The sequence below is a fragment of the Diorhabda carinulata genome, chromosome 6, assembly GCF_026250575.1.
Source record: "Diorhabda carinulata isolate Delta chromosome 6, icDioCari1.1, whole genome shotgun sequence".
NCBI classification, from domain to species: Eukaryota; Metazoa; Arthropoda; class Insecta; order Coleoptera; family Chrysomelidae; genus Diorhabda; species Diorhabda carinulata.
This window is the reverse complement of record NC_079465.1, coordinates 2,162,493-2,186,245: the sequence shown is the minus strand read 5'-3', so window position 1 is coordinate 2,186,245 and position 23,753 is coordinate 2,162,493. Positions and strand designations below refer to the sequence as shown.

Here is a 23,753-nt window from a genome sequence, read left to right as displayed (position 1 = left end):
TCTTATTGAGCTTTTTCCATGGTAGATGTCTAGATTTAGGTCTACAGATGTTCTTATTGAGCTTTTTCCATGGTAGATGTCTAGATTTAGGTCTACAGATGTTCTTATTGAACTTTTTCCATGGTAAACGTCTAGATTTAGGTCTACAGATGTTCTTATTGAGCTTTTTCCATGGTAGATGTCTAGATTTAGGTCTACTGATGTTCTTTTTGAGCCTTTTCCATGGTAGATGTCTAGATTTAGGTCTACAGATGTTCTTATTGAGCTTTTTCCATGGTAGATGTCTAGATTTAGGTCTACAGATGTTCTTATTGAGCTTTTTCCATGGTAGATGTCTAGATTTAGGTCTACAGATGTTCTTATTGAACTTTTTCCATGGTAAACGTCTAGATTTAGGTCTACAGATGTTCTTATTGAGCTTTTTCCATGGTAGATGTCTAGATTTAGGTCTACAGATGTTCTTATTGAGCTTTTTCCATGGTAGATGTCTAGATCTAGGTCATAGATTTATGCAGAGAATTTCGCTAACTTTTTATAACAAACTTTTACAAGTTCGATCGTAAAGAAAATGAACTTTGTTATTTCTTTTCGTGTTTTTAAAGCTTGAGGTGATTTCCCATTTCCGAAAACACACTCATCTGACAAATCTTTAAAGATCTCTACCTATCAAACCGTCAATTACCTACCTGGTCGTCAGTTATATTGAAAAGGACATATAAATAACAAAAAAAAAAAAAAATGAATCGAAAAGAAATTTTTATTCGATTATTTCAATTTCAACATCCGCATTGCAACAATTCTTGTACGTAACCGATGATGCTGCACGAATCGATTCCGTAACGTTTCAAAACGGAAGCGGTATCGCCGGACCTCGGGACTTCTTTCACAGACGCCAATTTGACGGTAACGTTTTTTTCTCCCGCCAACGCCGATAGTACCGCTTCTCCTATACCACCTTCGGCGTAATGATCTTCCACCACCAAAACTCTACCGTTCACCTACGAAATGCGCGTCTATTACGAGATACAACCAACAAAACAATTTCACCTACATCGTTCGCGTGCTTAATTATACCCTCCTTATCGATCGGTTTTATGGTGAAAGGATCCATTATCCTCAAACCGATTCCCGCAGATGCTAGCGATTTGGCCGCCTCCAAAGCTTCTTGGATAGTAACGCAAGCTGCTACAACCAAAACTTTGTCGCAATCGCTTTGCAAAATAATGTTCGCTTTACCAATCTGACATTTAAAAACAGAATATTATCATATGCACAAACTTATAGTTAAAATGGCGAAGGTCTTCGATCACGTGACTCGAAATCAAACGTAATAACCTAAAAATCGCGTCAACGACGAACCGGTGCACGGAAGACGATTCAACCGCAAACCGCGTCATCGTCGAGCGCCCGGCGTGGTTTAAACGGCTCACAACTTGTCCAATGACATCAAAGTGTTCAAATTAAACCGCCTAACGTCAAGCGGGTCTTGTCTTCTCCGCGATACCAACTACAAGACACAAGTAACAGTTTTTGGGTTGAATTTGACGTGAGCTTTGTTTACCGTGTCGTTTCCGGCGAGTTGATTCGATTCAACGATTAGTCACGTGATGGAAAACTTTATACTTCAAGTTCAAGAGTCAAATTACCTCGAATTTTTGATCGTTATCGTAAAAAACCGTAGTCGCCGCCCTCGTAGTTCTTATATACGTGATACCTTTCGTATTGGCTGCCAGTTCTACAGCTCTTTCGGTAGCTACGGCATCCGATGGATAGAAAACGGTACAAGTCGGTATAGATCTGAACATCGCTAAATCTTCTAGAGCCATTTGACTCGGACCGTCGTGACCGATTGAAATGCCGCAATGAGAACCGCATATATTTACGTTCGATTGCGAGATAGCCGCCATACGAATCTAGAAAAGGCAATTTTTACATCGAAAAACTGATATTTACGATAATTTTCGAGCCCAGTGCGCGGCTGGACAGTAAGATGAAGACTGAAGACGGCTAACCAGCTACTGGCTCCAAACGGACCCCAGCTCAACATCTACGATTAATCGGATTAAGTAGAGGCGATAGAAGTCTACAGAAGACCTGGAGAAAGACTTAAAGGCTTAAAGAAAAACGTGGTTTTTGGAGAAACAAAAACCGAGTCGGTTGCAGGACAATTCCCGACATAGTGTTGTAGGTTCCGTATGGCGTGGTGTCCAAATCTTCGAAATAATAAACGTACAAGCAAGTGGGATCAACAAAGACACAAGAACTAGACAGAAATTACATCGGATGGTTCCAAAACAGCAGAAGGAACTGTGCTCGCTAAATCAGGGACCCCGAACCATGGTACGAGCTACAAAATAATGAAAAAAACACTGGAAAAGAAAGTATATAGGAAAAAAACCAATTTATGGAACGATCCACAAGATCTGACAGTCTTCTTGGATACTATAACCAGAGAAGATCTACTGAATGTACCGACGGAATCTACGAATACTAACAGGAGTTGTAACGGGACACTGTCGCCCCAACAAACACCTGGAGACGCTAGATTCAGTTGCACATTCTCTCGAAGTGTCAACTCTCCAGAGTTCTACACCTGGAAGCGTATGAAATAGAAGAGGAAAATCTCTGCATATTGTTAAAAGGCGTGGGATTGATGGATCAGCTGTAAACCAAGGATTCTTCAGTATAGCAGCAAGAAAATGGGACACGATAGTTCGTTTGGGTGTACATGAGACCCCATACATACATACAAGGTTAAGTAGCGCAAATTATATACGAAAAAAAGTGGCGTAATGCGTCGATTAATCTTCCAATTAAGTTCGATTTACCTGATCGAAGGATCTTGTTAAAAAAGCCGCAAAAGTTGAAGCGAACGCTATACATCTGTTTCTAGTACAAGCCCCTATCGCTACACCAATCATATTTTGTTCGGCTATAAAACATTCGACGAAATTTTTGGGACTCGCTTTCAATAAATATTCGGAATACGTCGAATTTCTCATATCCCCATCGAAAGCCATTATATTTTGATTCGTTTCCACCATTTTTACCAAAGCGGTTCCTATAATATTCCAAAACAAAAAATGTTTTGAGAAAAAATACTACGTACCACACTAGTGTGGCCCAAGAAACGCGCGGAAAACATTTTCAAAATTTCAGCTATCCACCACTAGAAAGCCAGATTGAAAAAATAAAATGAAAAAATCGAAGATGGGGGAGAGTGGGAGCTTGTTCGCAAAATGTCAAGTCCGGTTCTGTTTAGTCGATTTTCATAAATAGATAATAAAACAGTTGGAGCTACAGGAAGTCTATTAAGGTCCAAAAATATCTCTATATGGGAGAAAGAAGCGTTAAAAGCGTTAGAAAGTTATATAATAAGCAAGAAAAGCCTCAACTATTGAAGAAGGTGCAAAAAGAAGAAGAGTCTAGATAGTTAGATGCATGTGAGGAAAATTGGGAAAAAATTCACCCACCGTAAGCGCTTCTAGTTGCTACTTTTTCACCTTTCTTATAATCAGGTGGTTTAGACAAAGTTACATTGGATATATTAGTAGCTGGAATTTTACAATTGGGAGACGGTATCGTAAAATCGAATTTTCCCGATTCTCCTTTCAACATAGATTTTAAATGTTTTAAAACTTCCTCTGTTTTATCTCCCAAGGGTTTGCCGTGCCAATTTCCTTCGTTTTCGATACCCGGAAAATTTTTACCCTAAAAATTTTTCTAAATAAAAGTAGGTCAACACTTTTGGTACCGACAATGCCGCTTCAATTGACCTCAATGGGAAAAAAGTGTAACAAATTCATAATTAAACACATTCGATTTAGTTTCACTATAGCTTAAGGTTATTTTATATAATTTTAATTTGGTTTTGTTTGATATATAATTCCAATAACACCCGCTGTATACCCGCCTATGGAATCTTTTTTTATTTTTTTGAGGTTATTGTTTGATGGTGATACCGAAATAAAAGGTAGACAATTGTTCAAAATGTACAGACGCAAAATAAAAAGTGAAATTAACACATTCATTCAGTTTTATTCATAACTAAATCAATCAATCATAATATCAATCAAAGGTACAAACTAACCAAATCAAATATAATGGACCATTCTAAAACACGTGATTTTGACAAGTCGGCCATTTTGCCTAGATAACAAACAAAATATTTATTCTCAGGTTATAAACGTGCGAATCTTGTATTTAAATTGTAACTTTTGTACTTTTCGTATTATTCTTTGCCATTATTTCGACAAAATCAATAAAAGTAAATATTATCTGACCGTAAATGGTAAAGTGCCATGCCACGAGATGCCAAATGAAATTCTGAATTTAATATTGTCTTTTCACTTTTTTCTTTAATAAAATAATTCGCTGTACACTTTATCACACCTCGTATATTTGATAGAAGTACTTCCTATATCTTCTAAATAAAAGATCTTTACCTGTTATAAACATCGACCATGTTTTGCATTTAGCGTTTAAAAGATGTAATCCAACAAGTTCTTCAGACCTCCGACTTTTTCTGTAGGTGAAATCCGAAAAACGATAAATTATCTCACTTAGCACTTGATAAATAATTCATAACACAACAATAATGGGGCATTTTAAAATAAATTTGCATGAGATTAATAATTAAAAAAGAAAAACTCGCATTGTTTACACAGCATCGTTTACCAGCAAATATCGTTACCGGTCTAACGAATTTCTCAATGACTTACGTCAGATCACCGAAATCTATGCTACAATCACTCTATCGTTTTAACTAATCTAGAATAGATGGGATCAGTTTAATAATAACATTTTATTACATTATTCAGTCAATTACAAATTCTCTAGTATGAAAAAACTACAAACAATTTACCTATTTTTTCAAGTAGTTTAATTATAAATTGATAGATCATTTGTTCTGATTACAGATCTATAATCATCAGCTGATCACAATTAATTGAAAGATTTGGCAACATTGTGTGCGTTCATAAAAATCAAAACGTTATTGTTGACACGTAGTTTTGTATATATAATTTTTTATAAAATTTCAATGTAAACATATCTATTTCATAATAAATTGTATTCAATTGTTTCCCGCTAACATTATCAGAAAGGCGCGAGAGTATCGGAGTTACCGGAATTACCACGAACTGGATATAGACAACCCAACATACTGTTGAAAGTGGGAGGATACTAAAAAGAGATAGGTATATCGTATCCCCAAAATAAATATACTACCATCGCCCTCTGGTGATCAGAATTGACACTATATATTTCTAGGGTATGCTATAATCGTACTTATGAGCTTCTTTAAATTCTGTATTTTTTGGTAATATAAATAATAATTACCAAAATAAAATAAATTTAATACGTCTTATTATCAAATATGTATCAGGTGTCACAAAATAATGGCGCTTTTACTAATTAGGGGCAAAACAAAAACAATAATCGCATTCTTGGAATATTTGTTATTACTTCATTTAATTTGTCTTCTCAAATGGGAATTGGGGGAGAGTGGGAACTTTGGTATAGAAAGATATCGATATGTATTCCCTGTAGCGGATTGTCTTTAGAAAGTATATATTATGAGCATTTTCATTTGAATATAGATTATTTTATATTATAGATAAATGATAACGGTTATCAACCTCATTATTTTATCACCCAAATCTCAATATTTTTTTCAAAGTCTGGCAACGTTGTTTTAATATTACTAGAAGCAGTATTGTCGGTATCAAGCTTACGGATTTCGTTTATGATGACGTTGATAATTACAAGTTCACCTTCATAGTTTTAGCAATAATTACAGCGGGTTTGTCTTTGGTATTTTCGGCGCAATTAAAAGCACTAATCAGCTCTTCAACGTTATGTCCATCAATGACGATAGTATTGAAACCGAACGCTTCGAGTCTGACTCTATACGATTCCAAATCATGATCGAACATTGTTGGACCAGCCTGTCCGAATCTATTGACGTCAATTATCAAACACAAATTATCCAATTTATAATAACTAGCGAAATTGATAGATTCCCAAATTGATCCTTCTGCGCATTCTCCGTCGCCAGTTAAACAGTATATTCTACAAGTCGAAATAAAATGGCGTCAGAAAAGTGGTGAGACTAAATCGGTTCATATATACAAGTCGTGTGCAAAAATAGACGACATAATGAGAAAGATGAGATTTTCAAAAAATATTCTACCTATAAGGTGCCTCTTCCACATATTTACCAATATAAGCCATACCATTAGCGATGGCCAAACCTTGTCCAAGAGAACCTGTACCAACATCGACGAAACTAAGCCTTGGTGTGGGATGCCCTTCCAGATCGCTGTCTATATGTCTAAGATTTTTCAATTCTTCCAACGGCACAACGCCGATTTCAGCCCAAACTGCGTAGAGCGCGGGAGCTGCGTGACCTTTCGATAATACGAAACGGTCATTGGACGGTTCACGTGGTGCGCACGCTTTATAACGCATCACTCTAAAGAACAAAACTGATAATATTTCAGCGCAAGAAGAACAAGTTGTTGGGTGTCTGGAAAATAAATAATAAATGTCTAGTTTTTAAGTTTTTAACGAAAAGAATTAGGTTAGGAAGTTACGTAAAATAATATTCATTGTATAAACATTTAATATATAATTATAATCATGCATATTATTATGGGGTAATTTAATAGAATAACACCTTTTTATTGACATTAAATTATATGAATTTATTTATAAGATTATTAAAATAACAGTAGAATCGTTTCTAGAACTCTTTCAGATCACATATTATTCATTTTATAATAATCTTCTTTTTTAACATAATAGTAATATTCTTCTTTTTTAATCCCTTTTACCATTTTCGATCACAGAACTATACTATCGAATTAAGTTTAATAGACAATTAATTTAATGAGAATTACGTCGTCACATCTAATAAACCCTGAACTTCATAGATGTCTCCAGCATTCGTTATGTCAATATTTAATACAAGTTTGTTATATTTAGAGATCTACCGCTTTGGTATAATTTACAGCGTTGCCTATGTGTGTAGGTAAAATAACCTATGTATTTATTCTTCTAAAACGGCTAAACTTCTGAGTCTTTTGATCGATATTTTATTAGAATGATAAAAAAAATAAAAGCAGAATCATTTGAAAAAGCAAATAAAAATTACCTAAGGTGTTAGAAAATCAATCAAAATTTTCATTTGGTAACTTCATCTTGACACGTCGCATAAAAAAGTGTATTTATGTAACACATCAAGGTTTCTTACTTAATAGATACCTCACACAAAGCTATGGTTGTATTCTGATTGAAAATAAAGCCCCGTAACGTTGTCTAACTTACCCAGAGGAGGCGGCGGAAGTGGATTCTATACTACTTATTCTGATCTGTGTAGCTAAATCCTTTAAAGTATCAATACTCGTTTCTCCCATGTTTTTTCTTTCGCTAAACGTTACAAATCGACTGCTAATATTAAAACTCTTCAATTTTAAATTAATTGAACCAAAAAAATGTTTACAAAAAAGGTTAAAACTAACTGACATACCTATTTTGACAGTTTGTCATATTTGCGAGAATGATGTTTTACGGCAAATAAAAATTGTACTTTAATTTTTTTTAATTAAATACGCTGTGTGTTATTTCAAATTGAAAATTATCAATCTTTATAATTAGTGTCAAAATTAATAAACATGATTCATTTCACTAATATTCAGTGAATGTAATACAAAGTGTTTCAATATATAAATACAATTTTTTCAGTTTTTTCACCATCCTGTATTTTATAATCCTCACCATAAACGCTTTTAGTTGCCAACACAATTTTTCAAATATCGTGTATAACACACTAAACACATTATTAGAATATCAACAACGTTTCAAATAATTCCAACTTGACTCTGTATAAATTATTTTCAAATTTAATTAGATATCTCATTCACAGTAATTCAAAAAGTAAATTTTCAAAATTGCAAATTAGACAGCCTAACCTAATTTAACGTCTTTTTGTACTATATGTAATATAAATATATTATATGCAACTGTGTATACCTGTGACGTCATTAGTATTACAGCTGGTTATTTCTAAGAACAACTGTATTTTATTCTTTTTATATTGAAATAATAAAAAGTAAATTATCTCTATTGTAATTATTTTTACGAAATTTACTTAAAAACTTGTTACTCAAATATCTTATGTTACGATCTAACTGTAATGCATTTTTTTCTACCTGTAGAATCCCAACAGTAGATCTGGTAAAATACCACATGATACGAACCACACCACGATTTTCAACCAATCAGGGGTCCAAGCTATTCAGTGACGTAACGACCACGTTTCCTCATTATTGCACACCATTCATTTACCCTCTTTACAATCTCAATCCTGCGTATAATGAACGACAAAATATAATTTATACGGTGTTGCCGTATTTTAAACACAATTCTGAATCTAACGAAAATATTTTCCATTACAAGTGAAGGATAGTTCTTTTTATGTTATCTGTTTATTTGAAAGTGAAACTCAATTATCAACGAAAATAGATAAGACAATAATTATTATCAAATGTTTAATCAAGTTTGAATACCAAACAAATTATTTATTAGTTTTTTTTGTAATTATGTAAAGTGAAACTAGATCACATTTAGGAACTAGCAAGTAGTATTAGTGGAAATTCAAATAAAAACAACTAGTAAAACAAGTAGTTTTGTGAATAACTGATAACGATAACCTGAGTGATGTCAATAATTATCATCAATGTTATTATTTAATTATGCGTTCAACTATACGAAATAACGGCACGGCAACAGCGCAATCCTACTCGTTAAATATATTTGACTGCTATCCGCTTACTTAAGTTAAAACAAGTTATTAACGAACTAGTTGCGCCACTGACACGAAGAACGGACAATCTTGTTTATTTACAAATTTATTCACAGTTATCGACAAAATAACAAAGCGGTTTTTTGAGTGATTTCTAATTAAATATGAATTTATCGTTCGCCGGTTGCGGTTTTTTGGGAATTTATCACGTAGGAGTGGCTTGTTGTTTTCGTAAATATGCACCTCAATTGTTGTTGGATAAAATTTCTGGAGCTTCCGCGGGAGCTATAGCTGCTTGCTGTTTAATATGTGATCTACCCATTGGTAAGTTCATTTTAACAATGAAAAACCATTTGAATTTATTTGTATTGAATATCAGGAAATATATATTTCAATTTCTTTATGATATATTCATTTTGGTATCATCTCTTCCCTAAATTCGAGGTTATACATAACAACGTCTTTAACAACCATAAAATTATTTCAGCAGCTCTCAAACATTCTTCTTTCTTATCTAATACATGTCCCTATCCGGCAAGTTTGGCTTATACGGCATTATTTGACATTTCAACCATTTTTAATAAAAAATAACGAAGTTTGATAAACAAATTTTTTATTATGACTTATCGTTCTAAGATATGAAATAGACCACAAATACAGTAATACGATATTTATAGTTTATAAAAGTACGTAGATAAATGGAGTAAACAACAAGACATAGCGTCAAGGACAAATAAAAATGATTTGATAAAGAAGTTAATTCACAACAATCGGTATTATATTTAAATTCTGTAAAGAGATATATTTACGTAGTTGATTTTGTTCTAAAATCAGTGACGTCAATATTTTTTAAATAAATAAAAATTCTTGCAATATTTTATAAACAAAATATTAGATGTGTCAATAACGTTACGTTGACTATATTTTTTATAATTGAATTGATCGCCATTTTGATATAATCCAGTGGCACGGTACACCAGTGGCTTTAAACTTTCTTTATACCATTCTCTGAATTCCGAAACGATCATTTCTGTCTACAATTCTATTCTCTGTTGAAATATTTACAAGTTTTTTCTATTTTTTTTATAATAAGCCTCTATAAAAATCTTTATACTGTAATAAACATTTCTAGCCAAAATTAAATATTATAAGTGGCTGTAGTAGAATTCGGGAAAGGTCAACCAGTGAAATGACTGTTCTACGCCTCTGGTTGTAACCATAAACGTCAATACAAGGTGTGTCAATTAAGTTTTAGAAACAAAGTTCAGTTTCTTTGTCCTCCTTTAAGCAATCATGATTATATTGTGGCTTTAGTGTAGATGGAATATCGTTGAAATGCTTTAAAAAAAACTCAGCCGGTATTGACGATTGAATCCGGCACGTTGTTTTTAATATTTAATCTTTTAAGTCATCAATTTTCATCTTTAACACTTTTTTATAAAAATACGCATCGAACACAACCCGAATTTGATGCTTGAAGTAAAATTGAAAAAGAGATTCCCTTTGTTAGGCATAATATGTGACGAAGTGACGCGGTGTTGTCGAGTTGTGACTCCATTATCTCTTTTATTCTCTCGGTATGATTTGCTGTCAGTGTATTTAAACAAAGAACTATGATAATGAAAACATTTTATTTAGATGATAAAACAAAAAAATAAGCTGCTTATCATTAATATTTTGTTTATTCAAATGTTTACTTTTCACAGGGATATTAGTATGAATTGATTCGTTTAATCTCTTGTGAAAAAGGTCAAACAGCACAAATAATACATAGTATATCAAAGTAGTAGTAAGGTAAATTGTAAAAAGTAACTATTTACTCACATATTTTGTAAATAATTGAAAAAAATGTAATCGGCTACAATATGTCATTGGGAATAATTCACAGACTTGGCAATACTGTATTCTACGTCATGTTCAAATAAATATGAAGTTAGCTGGAAATACGGATACGTATATTCTGTGTTTCCGGTAGCAACATCGGGACCCCGCCATTTTGCTTGAAAATACTCTTGCTTATTCAAATATTTAAAGTGAGAATGATTGAAATTTAAATATAATGGAAGGATAATTGTTTTTCTAAGTATATACATAATTCAACACTTTTAGATTTAAGTTATTTTTGAGTTTCAGTTTCGTTTATATGCTTTTGTGTATATTAAAAAAAATTTAAGTTTAAAGTGCTTTACCAAACAAAAATAACTCTTAATAGTGTTCAATATGGAAAAAGTGATTATTATCAGTTATTTTGTCGATATATATAAAAGCTAGATATGAAGTTGAGTTGAAAATAATCAAATGGTTACGACCCCTGCATCTTTCAATGCAATTTTTAGTATTTTGTTATAATTTAAAGTTGATTTGTTAATATTAATGCAAAAAAATATATATCATTATGAGAAATTCAAAGAATTTAATTGCTAGACATCATTCACAATACACTATTACACGTATACAATAATTGCTTCGTGTATTGTCAAGCAAATATGGCCGCTGCCGGAAGATGTGATTTAAACTTGAAAACCTCCTCATTCAATTCCTAATATTATCGCACTCTTTATAATATTGGTATAGATTTTAATTTTTCTGTGTATTATATTGTAATTTGAACAAAAACAATTTAAATAAAATATTTTTTATAACATCATCAATTATTTCAAAACATTTAATTTCATTTACGTGTTGAATAAGTAAAACTAAGAAATCACTTCCTGTTTGTTTCAATGGTTTATTACAGCCCTCAACATAAATGAGAATTGTTAGTGTTATCAAAATGCAATTGATGATTATACGTTTTTTTAATTCCTCATAAATTTATTAAAATGTAACTATATTTAATACAGATTATATAAATGAAACCAATTAGGTCAAATAGATCTTTTGCGATTCATTTGCGCATGCCTCTGATCAATACATATTACGTCTTGAAATCAGTGTTGCCAGTTCTACTGTTTCAACGGTAGAACTAACGTTTTGATGAATGACTCCATCAGCAATTTAATTTTTTACAAAATACAAACGGTTCTGCCTCTATAGAAATTATAGATTACTTTTTAAATTTAATATAGAGGTAGAATAGTGAAGTGAATATCATAAGTGAGAAACAAAGAACAAACACTCCTTTCAGTGTGCAACTGCTTTTTCTTATTTTCAATCTGGCAACACTGATGGCATTGTCTTACTCTTAGTCTATGTCTGATCTTCAGGTCATAGGAAAAGAAGAAAAAAAATTGTTTTCTATAACTTTTGTTATTAATTTCATAATGATCAAATGAATTTGAAATTGTATCTGTTGTTCAGATTTTTTTAACTACAAAACATTTCATTAAGACAAAATAATAAAAAAATACCAATTTAATCCTGTATAATCACTTTTTATTATTTAGAAAAAATTAGCATACATTCTGAATTTTATTGATGTGGCAACATTGCGTTTCTACCAATCGCCACAGGTGCATGCCAACGCGTATTGTATCATCTTTTCATACGTCTCTACGATGTTTTCAAGGTCATTCAAGTTTGTGTATTTACTATTTGAACTTATAATAAATACTCTTTGGAAATTATAGTACATCATTTATATGTATTGAATAATTACAATTAAATCATTATTTCGGACTCTATGAGCTCTTGCAGCTGAAATCTTTTATTTAAAAATGGTGGGTGTCCTTACAAATTTTGGTATGTTTCAATTGAATTTTCATTACAAGTTTGTTGATAGTTTTTATATCTATTATATGCATGTTATGATAAAAATTACAAGTTTTTTCTTTGTTGTACCTACTAATCTTAATGATAACGAATATGAATAATAGTAGGTATCTAATCGTTGAACTTTCTTTGTTATACCCACATATATTATAGGTGCAAAGTCTTTAATTAGATAAATACTTTTTTTAATAGCAAATAAAAATTATCCTCATGTTTATTCAGCGGCTGTAAATAAAAAATACAATATGCGAAAATAATTCTCATATATTGTTGGTTTTTATGAGTTAGTTTTGATAAACATTTATAAATAAATGAAGAAAAGCTTTGTTTTTGAAATAATCATTAAGAAAAAATAGAACTATAACACTGTAGGGAAAATGTTTTATAAAAATTTTAATGACAATTCACAGCATTTAACTTGGCAACGATGCAAGTTTTCTTGAGTTATAGAACTAAGTTACGCTATGTTGCCAAGTTCTAATTTACTCCAGAAATAATTGGGAATAAATAATTGGAAACTAAATTTCCGTTGCTGCAGGTGATATGACTAGTGACGTATTGAGGGTGACGACAGACGCCCGTAGTCGATCATTAGGAGCCTTTTCACCTTCTTTCAATATAAATAAATTACTATTGGAAAATTTAGAAAAATTTTTACCACAAGATGCACACATCAAATGTACTGGAAAATTACACGTTTCCTTGACGAGAGTATGCGATGGGAAAAATGTTGTGGTAAGTACTAATAATTGATATTGAGTCAAAATTTGTCTTGTCATGTTTGTATTTAAATGAATATCTAAATTTGAGATGAGAAAATGCATAATTTTTATTAACATTGTATCTTATCTTATCAATTAATCGTTTTGCTAATCACGTACTTGAGTAGTGAACAAAGGCATCTTTAAATTTGCAAATATTACATTTACAGTTTGCAAAAAAGTATTATTAAGATAAAAAAATCTCTAGATAACATTTCGGAATACTCGAAAATACCAAAATTTTTATTTATAACAAATATTCTTTTTGTAATTCCCTCGTAGAGTGAATATCCATTTTGTTAATTATAATGTATATATGGGAGAAAAGCGCCATGACTTTTACTTTGTATTTTTTTCCAAGATTTTGGTGTGAACTTGTATATTCAGCAATTATCACAATAATTTTACTGTTAAATTGTATTTTTTTTAAGTTCCATTAGTTTTTTTTTTAATTTTTATATCTGTTTGCGCGAAATTACGTTTGAACTCAGTTAAAGACAAGTAGTCACGAAAGTCTGACAACACTGATTAGCAGTTCTCTGCTAAAACTGCGTTACAACAAAACTTTTACTTGTTCTTTCAAATTAAAGACAAAAGACGTTGCATATTTTATAGTATATTGATAATTTATAGTAAAATATTTCTTTTTAAATTTATGGCATTCTTCTCCGATTTTATACAAAACATTTCTGAGTACTTTGTTGTTTCAGTACGTGAGGTAAAAATTTGACAAATTTATTTTCTTTCGCACTTTGTTGTGTTCTTCTTCTGTTTAATGTGAATATGCGATACTATTCTTTTAAAAACATGGAGTCGATCTACTGCGCGCCAAATATACACGTCATCTAACATTTGGATTCAGAGAATGCGGCGTTGCCACATAAACATATAATTTACAGTAATTTGTTTTATATGTATTTAAAAGCAAGAATCTAGTATACAATTTGTTGATTCTAGGTATCACAATTTGATACTAGAGAAGAATTAATCCAAGTTTTATTAGCATCGGCTTTCATTCCTTTATTTTCCGGTCTTATACCGCCGAAATTTAAGGGTTATCGATATATGGATGGTGGTTACAGTGACAATTTACCAACTTTAGACGAAAATACCATAACCGTTAGCCCTTTTTGCGGCGAAAGTGACATTTGCCCAAGAGATGACAGTTCACAACTATTCCACGTATGTATAAATGAAATCTAGGTTATATTTCCAACGAAAATTATTCCGATTTAATTTTTATCAGATAAACGTTGCCAACACTAGCATAGAACTATCGAAACACAACATGTACAGGATAGTAAGGATTCTATTTCCTCCGAAACCGGAAATATTATCCAACATGTGTAAACAGGGTTTCGACGACGCGCTCAGATTCCTGCACAGAAACAATTTAATTAATTGCACCAGATGCTTGGCGGTACAATCAACGTTCGTAGTTTCGGAAACATTAGAAGAAGACTTAGAATACGATCCGCAATGTAAAGAATGTAAATTACACCGACAGGTAAGTGATAATGTTATGCAGAACATTTATTTTCAATTATCACTGGAGAATAATTAAAATTGGCAACATAGCGTATTTATTTTTTATTATATCATTGATTAACTAGTTAATTGGTCAATTATTATGAATACTTTTTTGTTATTATGCTTCACATTTTAGCTAATTGTTAACTATTAATATCTTTTATTGGAATTTCCGCAAATATTTTAACCTATAATAAACTGTTGTGTTAATCTTTGGTTACAACGTTGCCAAGCTGTAAATTTAAACGGTCACGTTTATGTAAAGCGATCTATTCTATTTCTACACATAAAAAAATGATTTCTGTTTGGGATATTATTAATTCAATAAAAAAATATCTCAATTTTAATAGGAAGCGCTTGTATCTAATGTACCGGAATCTGTATTGAGTCAATTTCAAGAGGCCATAGATAAAGCCAACAATGGTTTATTAAATTGGCTGTTCAAACATCGAGGAATGAAATTATTGTCAGTTCTAACTTTACCATACACGTTGCCAGCCGATGTTATGTACGCCACTTTTACGAAGTAAGTGTTTATTTTGTCGCTTGGTCCATTATTCTGCTATTTTATCTGTAGGTGCACGAACAGCTTTGAATTTTCATCGTTTTAGTTTATAATTTTGTTTTTTGTATTTAATCGAGTTTGAAATTCCCGATTTCAATAAAATTTTTGTTTTTAAATCAGATCATTACTATAAAATAAAAATGTTCGTAAGAAAAACTTTTCTCAGTGTACTTACAATTTGAAAACTACGCGCCAGTGATTGTCGATTCTCTTTGGTTAGTGGCTGTGTTGCCAAATTTTGTTCTTAATTATTCACTAGTAACATCTTGAAGATTTTGGCGCAATTTTTAAAAATTAACCTTTTCTTAGTTTTGTTCTAATTTTTTTTGGTAAAATATTTTGTCGTATCAGTCTACCCCGCCTGCCACTGTTCCGAAAAAATTACGGATTTTCGATAATCAGTTAAAGAAAAGTAGTCATAAAAGCTTGGCAACACTGATTGGTATTTCTCTGTTAAAACCGCGTTACATCCGAACATACAACATGATGACATTTTTTGGGGCATGCGTAGTCTTGTTACTCCTATTCACTGGTATAATTGTTTTTTTGTGTCACATTAACTTGAGGTGATGGAAAACCAGTGTACACATGAACATAACAATTTGTAAAAACTAAATCTTAAATATCATAATATTGCATTCAACGTCTAAAGCTGTATATGAATAATTGTTGTCTAAACCATAGATAACAATCGTTTTAACTTGAAGTTTTCTACTTTGCCGGTAATCATTAGCAACGTTGTCGGCTTTAACTTTGTATCTATAATATCGAAGTTAAACTATGTTTTTGTGTTCACTGGTTAAAAGAAATATGAATTTTAGGTTTCAAAGTTTACCAAGAAAAAAAGGTGGATCGCTAGTGTTTTACAGAGATTTCGCACAATTTGATTTTAAAAGTTTTGTTGGTAGAACTTTCGATAGCAAAACCTATCAATTTGAATTATTAGGAAACGCTGTACTAACAACGCCCTCACTTGCATGCTATCAACATATATATAAAGAAAAAAGGTGAATGATACTAACACTTTTTTTAATGTTTCGTGTAAATTTGTGTGGTGGTGTTTGTGTTAATCGTCGTATTCAATTTAATTGAATTTATAATTTTTAAGATTTGCCCTAATTTCAATAGAAAAAGAAGATTAACGCTGGCAATCTCTTTGTAATATCTATTTAATTGTTATGACGCAAATATTAATCAAATTTGGTTAAGTTTTTATTTAAAATATCCCCACGTGTTGTTTTGATAGAATGAAAGATTTTGCGTAATATTTAAATTAGATAAAAACACTATTATATTATCAATATATGCCGCGCAATCATCTATGTTATATTTATAACGAACGTATTACTACTACAAAACAATTCATTTGTTTTTACTATATATACAGTGTTATACGGAAGTAATAAGTGTTGAAAAAATTTAAAAATACTTGAATTTTTTTGTAATATCTAGTTTTGTAACTATTGCGACCTTGTTTTATGGAAATTTGTAGTGCGCGTGGATGTAGCAGTAACCTATTAAAACCAAATGATTGACAGCTTCCATATTTTCAGATTTATTAAATGGATAAATAGAGAGAAGCTCGTTGGGTTATTTTATTGGGGGAGATAGGGGCATTTTCTTTAAAAATGGCCTCGATATAGGAAACATTTTCCTTCGTACGACTGGGATGATTATCTTTTGTATGATACTTTCGTTGGTTGAATTTATTGGGGGAGATAGGAGCATTTTCATTTGGAGTAAGATTTTTTAGGAATGGCTTTGATATAGGAAAACATTATCCTCTCTAAAACCGGGTTTGAGGTGATTTTTTTTTCTTGTGGCAATTTTATTGGGGGAGATAGGGGCATTTTCATTTGGAATATTTATTCAAGGAATGGTTTTGATATAGTAAAAAAATTCCGTTTGTAGGACTGGGTTTGGGGTGATTTCTTTCCGTGGGGTAATCTCGTTGGTTTAATTGATTGGGGGAGATAGGAGCATTTTCATTTGGAGTAAGATTTTTTTAGGAATCGCTTTGATATAGGAAAATTTTCCTCTCTAAAACCGGGTTTGAGGTGATTTTTTTTCGTGTGGCAATTTTATTGGGGGAGATAGGAGCATTTTTATTTGGAATATTTATTTCTAGGAATGGTTTTGATATAGAAAAAAATTCCATTTGTAGAACTGGGATTGGGGTGATTTCTTTACGTGGGGTACTCTCGTTGGTTTAATTTATTGGGGGAGATAGGAGCATTTTTATTTGGAATATTTATTTTTAGAAATGGTTTTGATATAGGAAAAACAATCCATGTGTAGGACTGGGTTTGGGGTGATTTCTTTCCGTGGGGTAATCTCGATGGTTTAATTGATTGGGGGAGATAGGAGCATTTTCATTTGGAGTAAGTTTTTTTTGGAATGGCTTTGATATAGGAAAAAAATTCCATTTGTAGGACTGGGATTGGGGTGATTTCTTTCCGTGGGGTAATCTCGTTGATTCCATTTATTGGGGGAGATAGGAGCATTTGGAGTAAGATTTTTTTGGAATGGCTTTGATATAGGAAAATTGTCCTTTCTAAAACCGGGTTTGAGGTGATTTTTTTTTGTGTGGCAAGTTTATTGGGGGAGATAGGGGCATTTTCATTTGAAATATTTATTCAAAGAATGGTTTTGATATAGGAAAAAAATTTCATTAGTACGACTGGTATTGTGGTGATTTCTTTTCGTGGGGTAATCTCGTTGATTCAATTTATTGGGGGAGATAGGGGCATTTTCATTTGGAGTAAGATTTTTGTAGGAATGGCTTTGATATAGGAAAATTTGGGTTTGAGGTGATTTTTTTTCGTGCCGCAATTTTATTGGGGGAGATAGGGGCATTTTCATTTGGAATGGTTTTGATATGGGAAAAAATTTTGATTTGTAGGACTGGGATTGGGGTGATATCTTTGACTGTATAGTGCCATATGAGATTTTTATTTTTTAGATTTATGGTGGCAGCACCTCAATTAGGTAACGGGGCATGGGAAGTGAGCAAAGTCCTTATGGACAAAATGACTTTCCTTCTTAAGAAAATAAACAGAAAGAGACAGCAGCTCAGCGCCAAAATAACTTGCCAATTAGATATCACTGAATACGGTAAAAGTGAGTTGCTTACATAAAAAAAAATTATTCATAGGATAAGGGAAACAACTATGTTATTTTCAGATAATTACGACGTCGAATCTTGCCAAGAAGTGGAAAGCGAAAACAAGATGAATCTAAACTTCACCGTACAACTAGAAGACAGGTAAGTTTACAACTTTTGGTCTATTCCGATCTATAAATCTTCTTCTTTCATCGCCTTATCCGTTGGTTATTGACAAGGGTATTCTTAATGAACACACTATTTACACTAACACTACACCAACACTCACAATTACACTGTCCGACGCGCGTTTCGATAACCAAGTTATCCATCTTCAGAGACTGACAGTAAACTATAATCTAATGACTGGACTTACCTGAATTTTCCCACCAACACAACCTAACCTCCTGCATAACTTTCATGTTGGTGATGCCTTTACTGTGGTAAGAATTTTCCTTGTTTGACGTTATCGAAAGCCTTGGAGAAATCGTTAAAGTACAGGTGTACGTCTTTCGTTACCAACTTAACCAAATTTTGTGATCTTCTAACATATTTCGTTACAGAGACTTACCAATTAACGAAAGTCCTGTAAGGAAATTCAATACCAAGAAAATATTGCAGAGGAAACCGAGTTTGACTGTCAACAGGACTGAAACGTTGGATAACGATACTTTCGATCACATATTACAAGTGACTTCGCACCACGATACAATCATGGCTTATTATTATTTGGACGAAAATAATAAAGTGAAAGTGACGGAAATATTTGATGTAACCGATAGCGATTCTCCTATCGTACAAACTACCGAAGAAATAAATTTAAATACGAATTTGGAGTTCGATGACGATTGGACGAATCAAACGGATTGGCTGCCAAATGACCAATTAGACGAAAGTAAGTAAAACGTTCTCTAAACCATATCGTTAGTTACATTTGATTCGAATCTCCCTCACTTTTTTCCCTTTAGGTGGTATAAAGCATCCATGGCCTGTGAGTGCTTGTCTTGAGAAGTAGTCGGTATCCCCATTCGTCGGTGGGTCCATCCACCATATGTTCCATTGTCCCATTTCACTCGCCACCACCGGATAAGATTTTTTCTTCGACCCTCCACTCTCTTTTACTTGCAGCTCTATAAGAGCCAGACCTATTCCTCCGGCAAGTGAACCTAACCTAATTGAAGCTGTGGTAAACCAAGCAATTTCTATATTTACCCATTGATGTCAACTCGTTATTTTGATAGAGCATATTTTGGAAATCTGTGATAAAATCATCTTAATTCATTACATCATTCTTAAATTCTCATCTGTTCTTTTCAGCCATTGACATCTGGATCTTCTTTGATGCCTCCTCTTCCTGATTTCCACTGCATCACACTTATCTGAACCATGTTATATGCCTTTTCATTCCGTTCTCTATACATTTGGTATTTCATAGTTTACTTGTTGTTTTTATTCCTTTCTCCTCACTTTTTTTTGATGTTGTCTCTACTCCAAACAAGATTTCAAGTATAAATTGTGTTTCAGTTTAGTTTTCAGTAATTTCTAATTGCCTTATTTGCTGTTTCACAGTTTATAACCATAAATATATGAAAAAAAGTATTTTTGTTTGTTTCAGATACATCAGAATACGATTTGGAAGATATTCTTGATAAAGAACCAATTTTTTCTGATCCGGAAAGTGAATGGGGAGGTACTTTCAAAATAGAAGAACCAGAAGATGATGACGAACTGTATCCTTCGACGAATACTCTTCCAGAATCCGACCGGCGAAGCAACATTGAGACTTTACACAGATGGGAGAGTAAAGATTATTTGATACCATCAATGGTGTACGAAAACAACAACTAGACCTGGTACCATATGAAGACATTTATTAGATAGTACTTACAAGTTGAAAAATATACAGGAATATAAATTAAAACAGTAAAAATCAACGAAATAAAATTGAAATTGTGATTCAACTTTTTTTACCTTAAATTTAATATTTAAGTAAATTTTTCTCTGTGTACTTGTTTTTTAATTATTAAGATCATTCCATGTGATATATTCCATCTTTGTTATTCACAAATTTTTACTTGTACATATTTATTTTTAGTAAATTGAAGGAAAATGTGATACACTAAATATATTTTAAAAAATTGTAAATATTTTTGTAACAAAGTATTATGTTTACCTAGGGAAAGACATTTGATTATTTTGTTTAAACGATATTGTTATATTAAATAATTAAATAAAGATGAAATTATCTCATTGTGATTTCTTAAAGTTCCATAACAATTATCCTATTCTATAATCATATATTTACTAAATTTATGTGTTAAGTAGGAGTGTGTATTCCAAAATTACATAATATACCTACTTACAATTTTATCTATGCCTCAACAAAAATAATGAATATTATTCAAAACTATAAGTTAATCTTCTCAAGATGTGAATAAGTAGCATTGTTTTTCATTCATATTTTTGGATATTATTTTTTATAATGCTAGTTTAGAATCGTTTGAGCAAACACTTTATTTCTATTAGCATCCTCTTATGAAAATTTTTTTGGAACTAAGCGTTTCAAATCAAACCAAACTTTTATAAACTTAAATTCGCCGTTTGTATCAATTGTCAATTCGTGTGTCATCTGTCACTCTTAGACCATAGATATATTTTTCTTATACTATACGTAACTATTAAGCACTAATATTTAATAATATACTCAGTTTATACGAATAATAACTTCAATAATCTTATTTTTGAGCACAACACAAAATAATATGATTTTATGGATATTTACATTGATTTAATGAGTTGCTTCGAAAGTCTTCCGAACATAAGCTCTGATATGACGTCATAATAGTTATTAGTTGTCATTTCTAATATATTACATGGTAATGACAAATTTAGATACTTTTTCATTCCAGGGGCAATAGATTATTTAGTCATACGTTCTTAATTTATTTATCGAGAATTGTTTCAAATAACAATACTAATTCCATGAGCTTAGGCAACACACATTACATTATTGGTGCATTCCACTAAGCTTGAAATACACTTTTGGGCGTTCCACATACCAACTACGATCGTTGTGTTCGCGGCGAAACCTCATTCATATGATTTAATATTCTATGGTTGTGACAACTTGGCAGTTATGACAGACAGTTAAAAATTGAATGTAAAAGCAATGGAGTGTAGTACACTCCATAGTAAAAGCAATGAGAATTAGATTTCTTATTGTAAAAAGGTAAGTTTTTTAATCAAATTAATTAAACATTTTTTATTAGTTAATTTCAACAATAAAAGTAAATCGATTTATTTAACACATATCACTTTTAAATGTTTTGTTACTATAAAATTGATTAAAATCATCAAATACTATAGTATAGTATAGTATGGGAATATTTGAAATTCATCATTATTTTTGTTCAAAATTATTTATGAGCATTTTTTTCGAAAAGTAATTATGTGCATAGGATAAATAAGTACTACATTCGGAAATACAAATTATTTATTTTCATTCTAAAACCAATTGATCAGGTTCTTTATGCACATTCTTTTTCTCATTCTCAGTAGAAGCCTTGTAGAGTTGTGTTTGTTTAATTGCAGCATAAAGGCAAAAAAGCAAATATAGCGAATGAACTTTTTTCTTTGCCAATGGTATTTGAAAAGTTTCACAAACAGTTGATATATATTCTTGAATATTAGTGTTATTAGGTTTAGGAAAACCATTTTTCTTCAATTCAGCTTCAACGTCTTCAGGCCATTCTTGCATTAAATCATCCAAATCGGGCATTGGCCTAAAATCAACAACTATTACTGTATTTTCTTAAATTTATAATTGTTTTAAATGTGTATTATTCCATTAAAAAAAAACCTGAACCTTTATACTTACTCTGAATACCTAACAACCACTGAAGATTTAGTTTTATGTAAATCTGATATGTCTTTAATCCATTTATCAATTACCTTCGAATTCTTTTCAATATTTTCTATTTTCTTCACAACCTAACAGCAAATTAAATATATAAAAAAGACTATAAGTGAAAATCTAGATAACCTACAACATTCTCGTCGTTTTTCTTTCCTGTTTTACCAGAAGCTGCTTTTAACTGTAAATATAATACAGCAGGATCGCTTTGATTACTTGCAGGTTCGTCAAGAACTGTCAGTCCTAAATGTTCAAATTTTTCTGTATTAAATTCGCCGTTTATAGTTTTTTCTGGGGGATAAACTTTTAGAAAAGCATCAATGTCTCCTACTGCGGGTAGAAAGTCGGGTATGAAAGGTTTGAATTTGTAATTGAAGTTTAACTGTTGTGGAATATATCTGAAATATCATAAAAAATGTGGATTTTCTCAACTGTACTCTGCAGATTTAATAATTATTTTATAGACCTTCACATACATATTTACCTTGATATATATTGAAATATTTCCTTAGTATCAGGATCTACTATTAAGTTTTCATACATTTTCGGATCGTATTCACCTGGTATAGAAACATTTTTTCTCTCATCATTATCGCTTTCATCACTATCGCTTAGTAAATGCTCAATTCTTGGTTCGGTTATGGTTCTTCTTTTCAACACCGCTGTTTGACGTCCCGAAAGATTTCCTACATCTTTTGGAGATATCATACCCTGCGCTCCTAATTCCTCCAATTCTTCTTTAGTAGGACTCTAAATAGCGTTCAGTGAGTATCTCATTTCGAATTCGAAACCTACCTACCATATCCAATTCTTTTAATTTCTGAAAAGCTTTAGAACGTTTAGGACTTATGCTATTGTGTTCCGATAACGACAAATCTGAATCATCCGATTTATAATTACTATCTGCATCATCTTTTTCTTTTGTATTATTATCTTCAGGTAAAAAAACATCATCATCCTATAATACATACCGAGTTTCCATTTTGATTTATAACATTCGTAAATACTTACGTCTATTATTGAGAAAGATTTTTTCATGTCTTGATTTTTATATTGTTTGTATTGAAGAATTGCTTAGTAACAAAAAATAACAAATATTTCATTGTAGATTATTCTTTCCTAAAGGTAACGCCACCAACATTACATTCGTGTAATATAAGTTGCCTAGCTATAGTATGTTACAAAAAACAGGCAGTAGAAACGTTATACAGAATAATTCTCTATTTAATTAATAGATACGGAAGGTTAAAGGTCGAAAGAGATACATATAATTATTCTTATACCTTTTTGTATATCTGGATTTCAAAAATTTTCAATTTTGTAAGGACTACTATCTATACTTTGTATGAATGAACTTTTCACGA

At 31.6% G+C, this 23,753-nt stretch overlaps 3 protein-coding genes across 4 annotated transcripts; 1 reads left to right on the top strand and 2 right to left on the bottom strand.

Annotated features, from left to right (window-relative positions):
- Positions 1-739: 739 nt before the first annotated feature.
- LOC130894967 (transketolase-like) lies at positions 740-7,587 on the bottom strand. The gene is made up of 8 exons (XM_057802039.1): positions 7,330-7,587; positions 6,194-6,529; positions 5,775-6,072; positions 3,474-3,711; positions 2,829-3,061; positions 1,647-1,913; positions 1,052-1,240; positions 740-998 (listed from the first exon to the last, which is right to left on the bottom strand). Exons 1-8 carry the CDS (start codon positions 7,527-7,529, stop codon positions 777-779), a joined length of 1,983 nt encoding a protein of 660 aa, XP_057658022.1. The 5' UTR covers positions 7,530-7,587; the 3' UTR covers positions 740-776.
- A 1,010-nt stretch (positions 7,588-8,597) lies between these two features.
- On the top strand, positions 8,598-20,420 carry LOC130894966 (1-acylglycerol-3-phosphate O-acyltransferase Pnpla3-like). 2 transcript variants are annotated; one of them, XM_057802037.1, is made up of 10 exons: positions 8,751-9,130; positions 13,056-13,252; positions 14,236-14,460; positions 14,525-14,785; positions 15,159-15,334; positions 16,195-16,380; positions 18,336-18,493; positions 18,557-18,638; positions 19,040-19,371; positions 20,092-20,420. In XM_057802037.1, exons 1-10 carry the CDS (start codon positions 8,971-8,973, stop codon positions 20,322-20,324), a joined length of 2,010 nt encoding a protein of 669 aa, XP_057658020.1. In that variant the 5' UTR covers positions 8,751-8,970; the 3' UTR covers positions 20,325-20,420. The 2 variants fall into 2 exon arrangements, with proteins under 2 accessions (XP_057658021.1, XP_057658020.1); XM_057802038.1 differs by lacking the exon at positions 16,195-16,380 and having other exon boundaries at positions 8,598-9,130.
- A 1,531-nt stretch (positions 20,421-21,951) lies between these two features.
- Positions 21,952-23,500, bottom strand: LOC130895752 (intraflagellar transport protein 46 homolog). The gene is made up of 6 exons (XM_057803295.1): positions 23,401-23,500; positions 23,189-23,347; positions 22,874-23,139; positions 22,523-22,787; positions 22,354-22,466; positions 21,952-22,258 (listed from the first exon to the last, which is right to left on the bottom strand). The coding sequence occupies exons 1-6, from the start codon at positions 23,425-23,427 to the stop codon at positions 21,976-21,978; spliced, it is 1,113 nt and encodes a 370-aa protein (XP_057659278.1). The 5' UTR covers positions 23,428-23,500; the 3' UTR covers positions 21,952-21,975.
- Between the last annotated feature and the right edge of the window lie 253 nt (positions 23,501-23,753).

Bases quoted from the DNA above. Each gene is read 5' to 3' on its own strand.
- LOC130894967 (XM_057802039.1), bottom strand. From the start codon at position 7,529: ATGTCAGTTAGTTTTAACCTTTTTTGTAAACATTTTTTTGGTTCAATT. The intron at 1,914-2,828 runs GTAAATCGAACT...TGCCTTTTCTAG, and splicing joins TAACAAGATCCTTCGATCAG to ATTCGTATGGCGGCTATCTC. The intron at 1,241-1,646 runs GTAATTTGACTC...TTTAAATGTCAG, and splicing joins ATAACGATCAAAAATTCGAG to ATTGGTAAAGCGAACATTAT.
- LOC130895752 (XM_057803295.1), bottom strand. From the start codon at position 23,427: ATGAAAAAATCTTTCTCAATAATAGAC. The intron at 23,348-23,400 runs GTAAGTATTTAC...TATGTATTATAG, and splicing joins AATCTTTCTCAATAATAGAC to GATGATGATGTTTTTTTACC. The intron at 22,467-22,522 runs GTAGGTTATCTA...ATTTGCTGTTAG, and splicing joins AGAAAAACGACGAGAATGTT to GTTGTGAAGAAAATAGAAAA.
- LOC130894966 (XM_057802037.1), top strand. From the start codon at position 8,971: ATGAATTTATCGTTCGCCGGTTGCGGTTTTTTGGGAATTTATCACGTA. The intron at 9,131-13,055 runs GTAAGTTCATTT...CCGTTGCTGCAG, and splicing joins AATATGTGATCTACCCATTG to GTGATATGACTAGTGACGTA. The intron at 18,639-19,039 runs GTAAGTTTACAA...ATTTCGTTACAG, and splicing joins ACCGTACAACTAGAAGACAG to AGACTTACCAATTAACGAAA.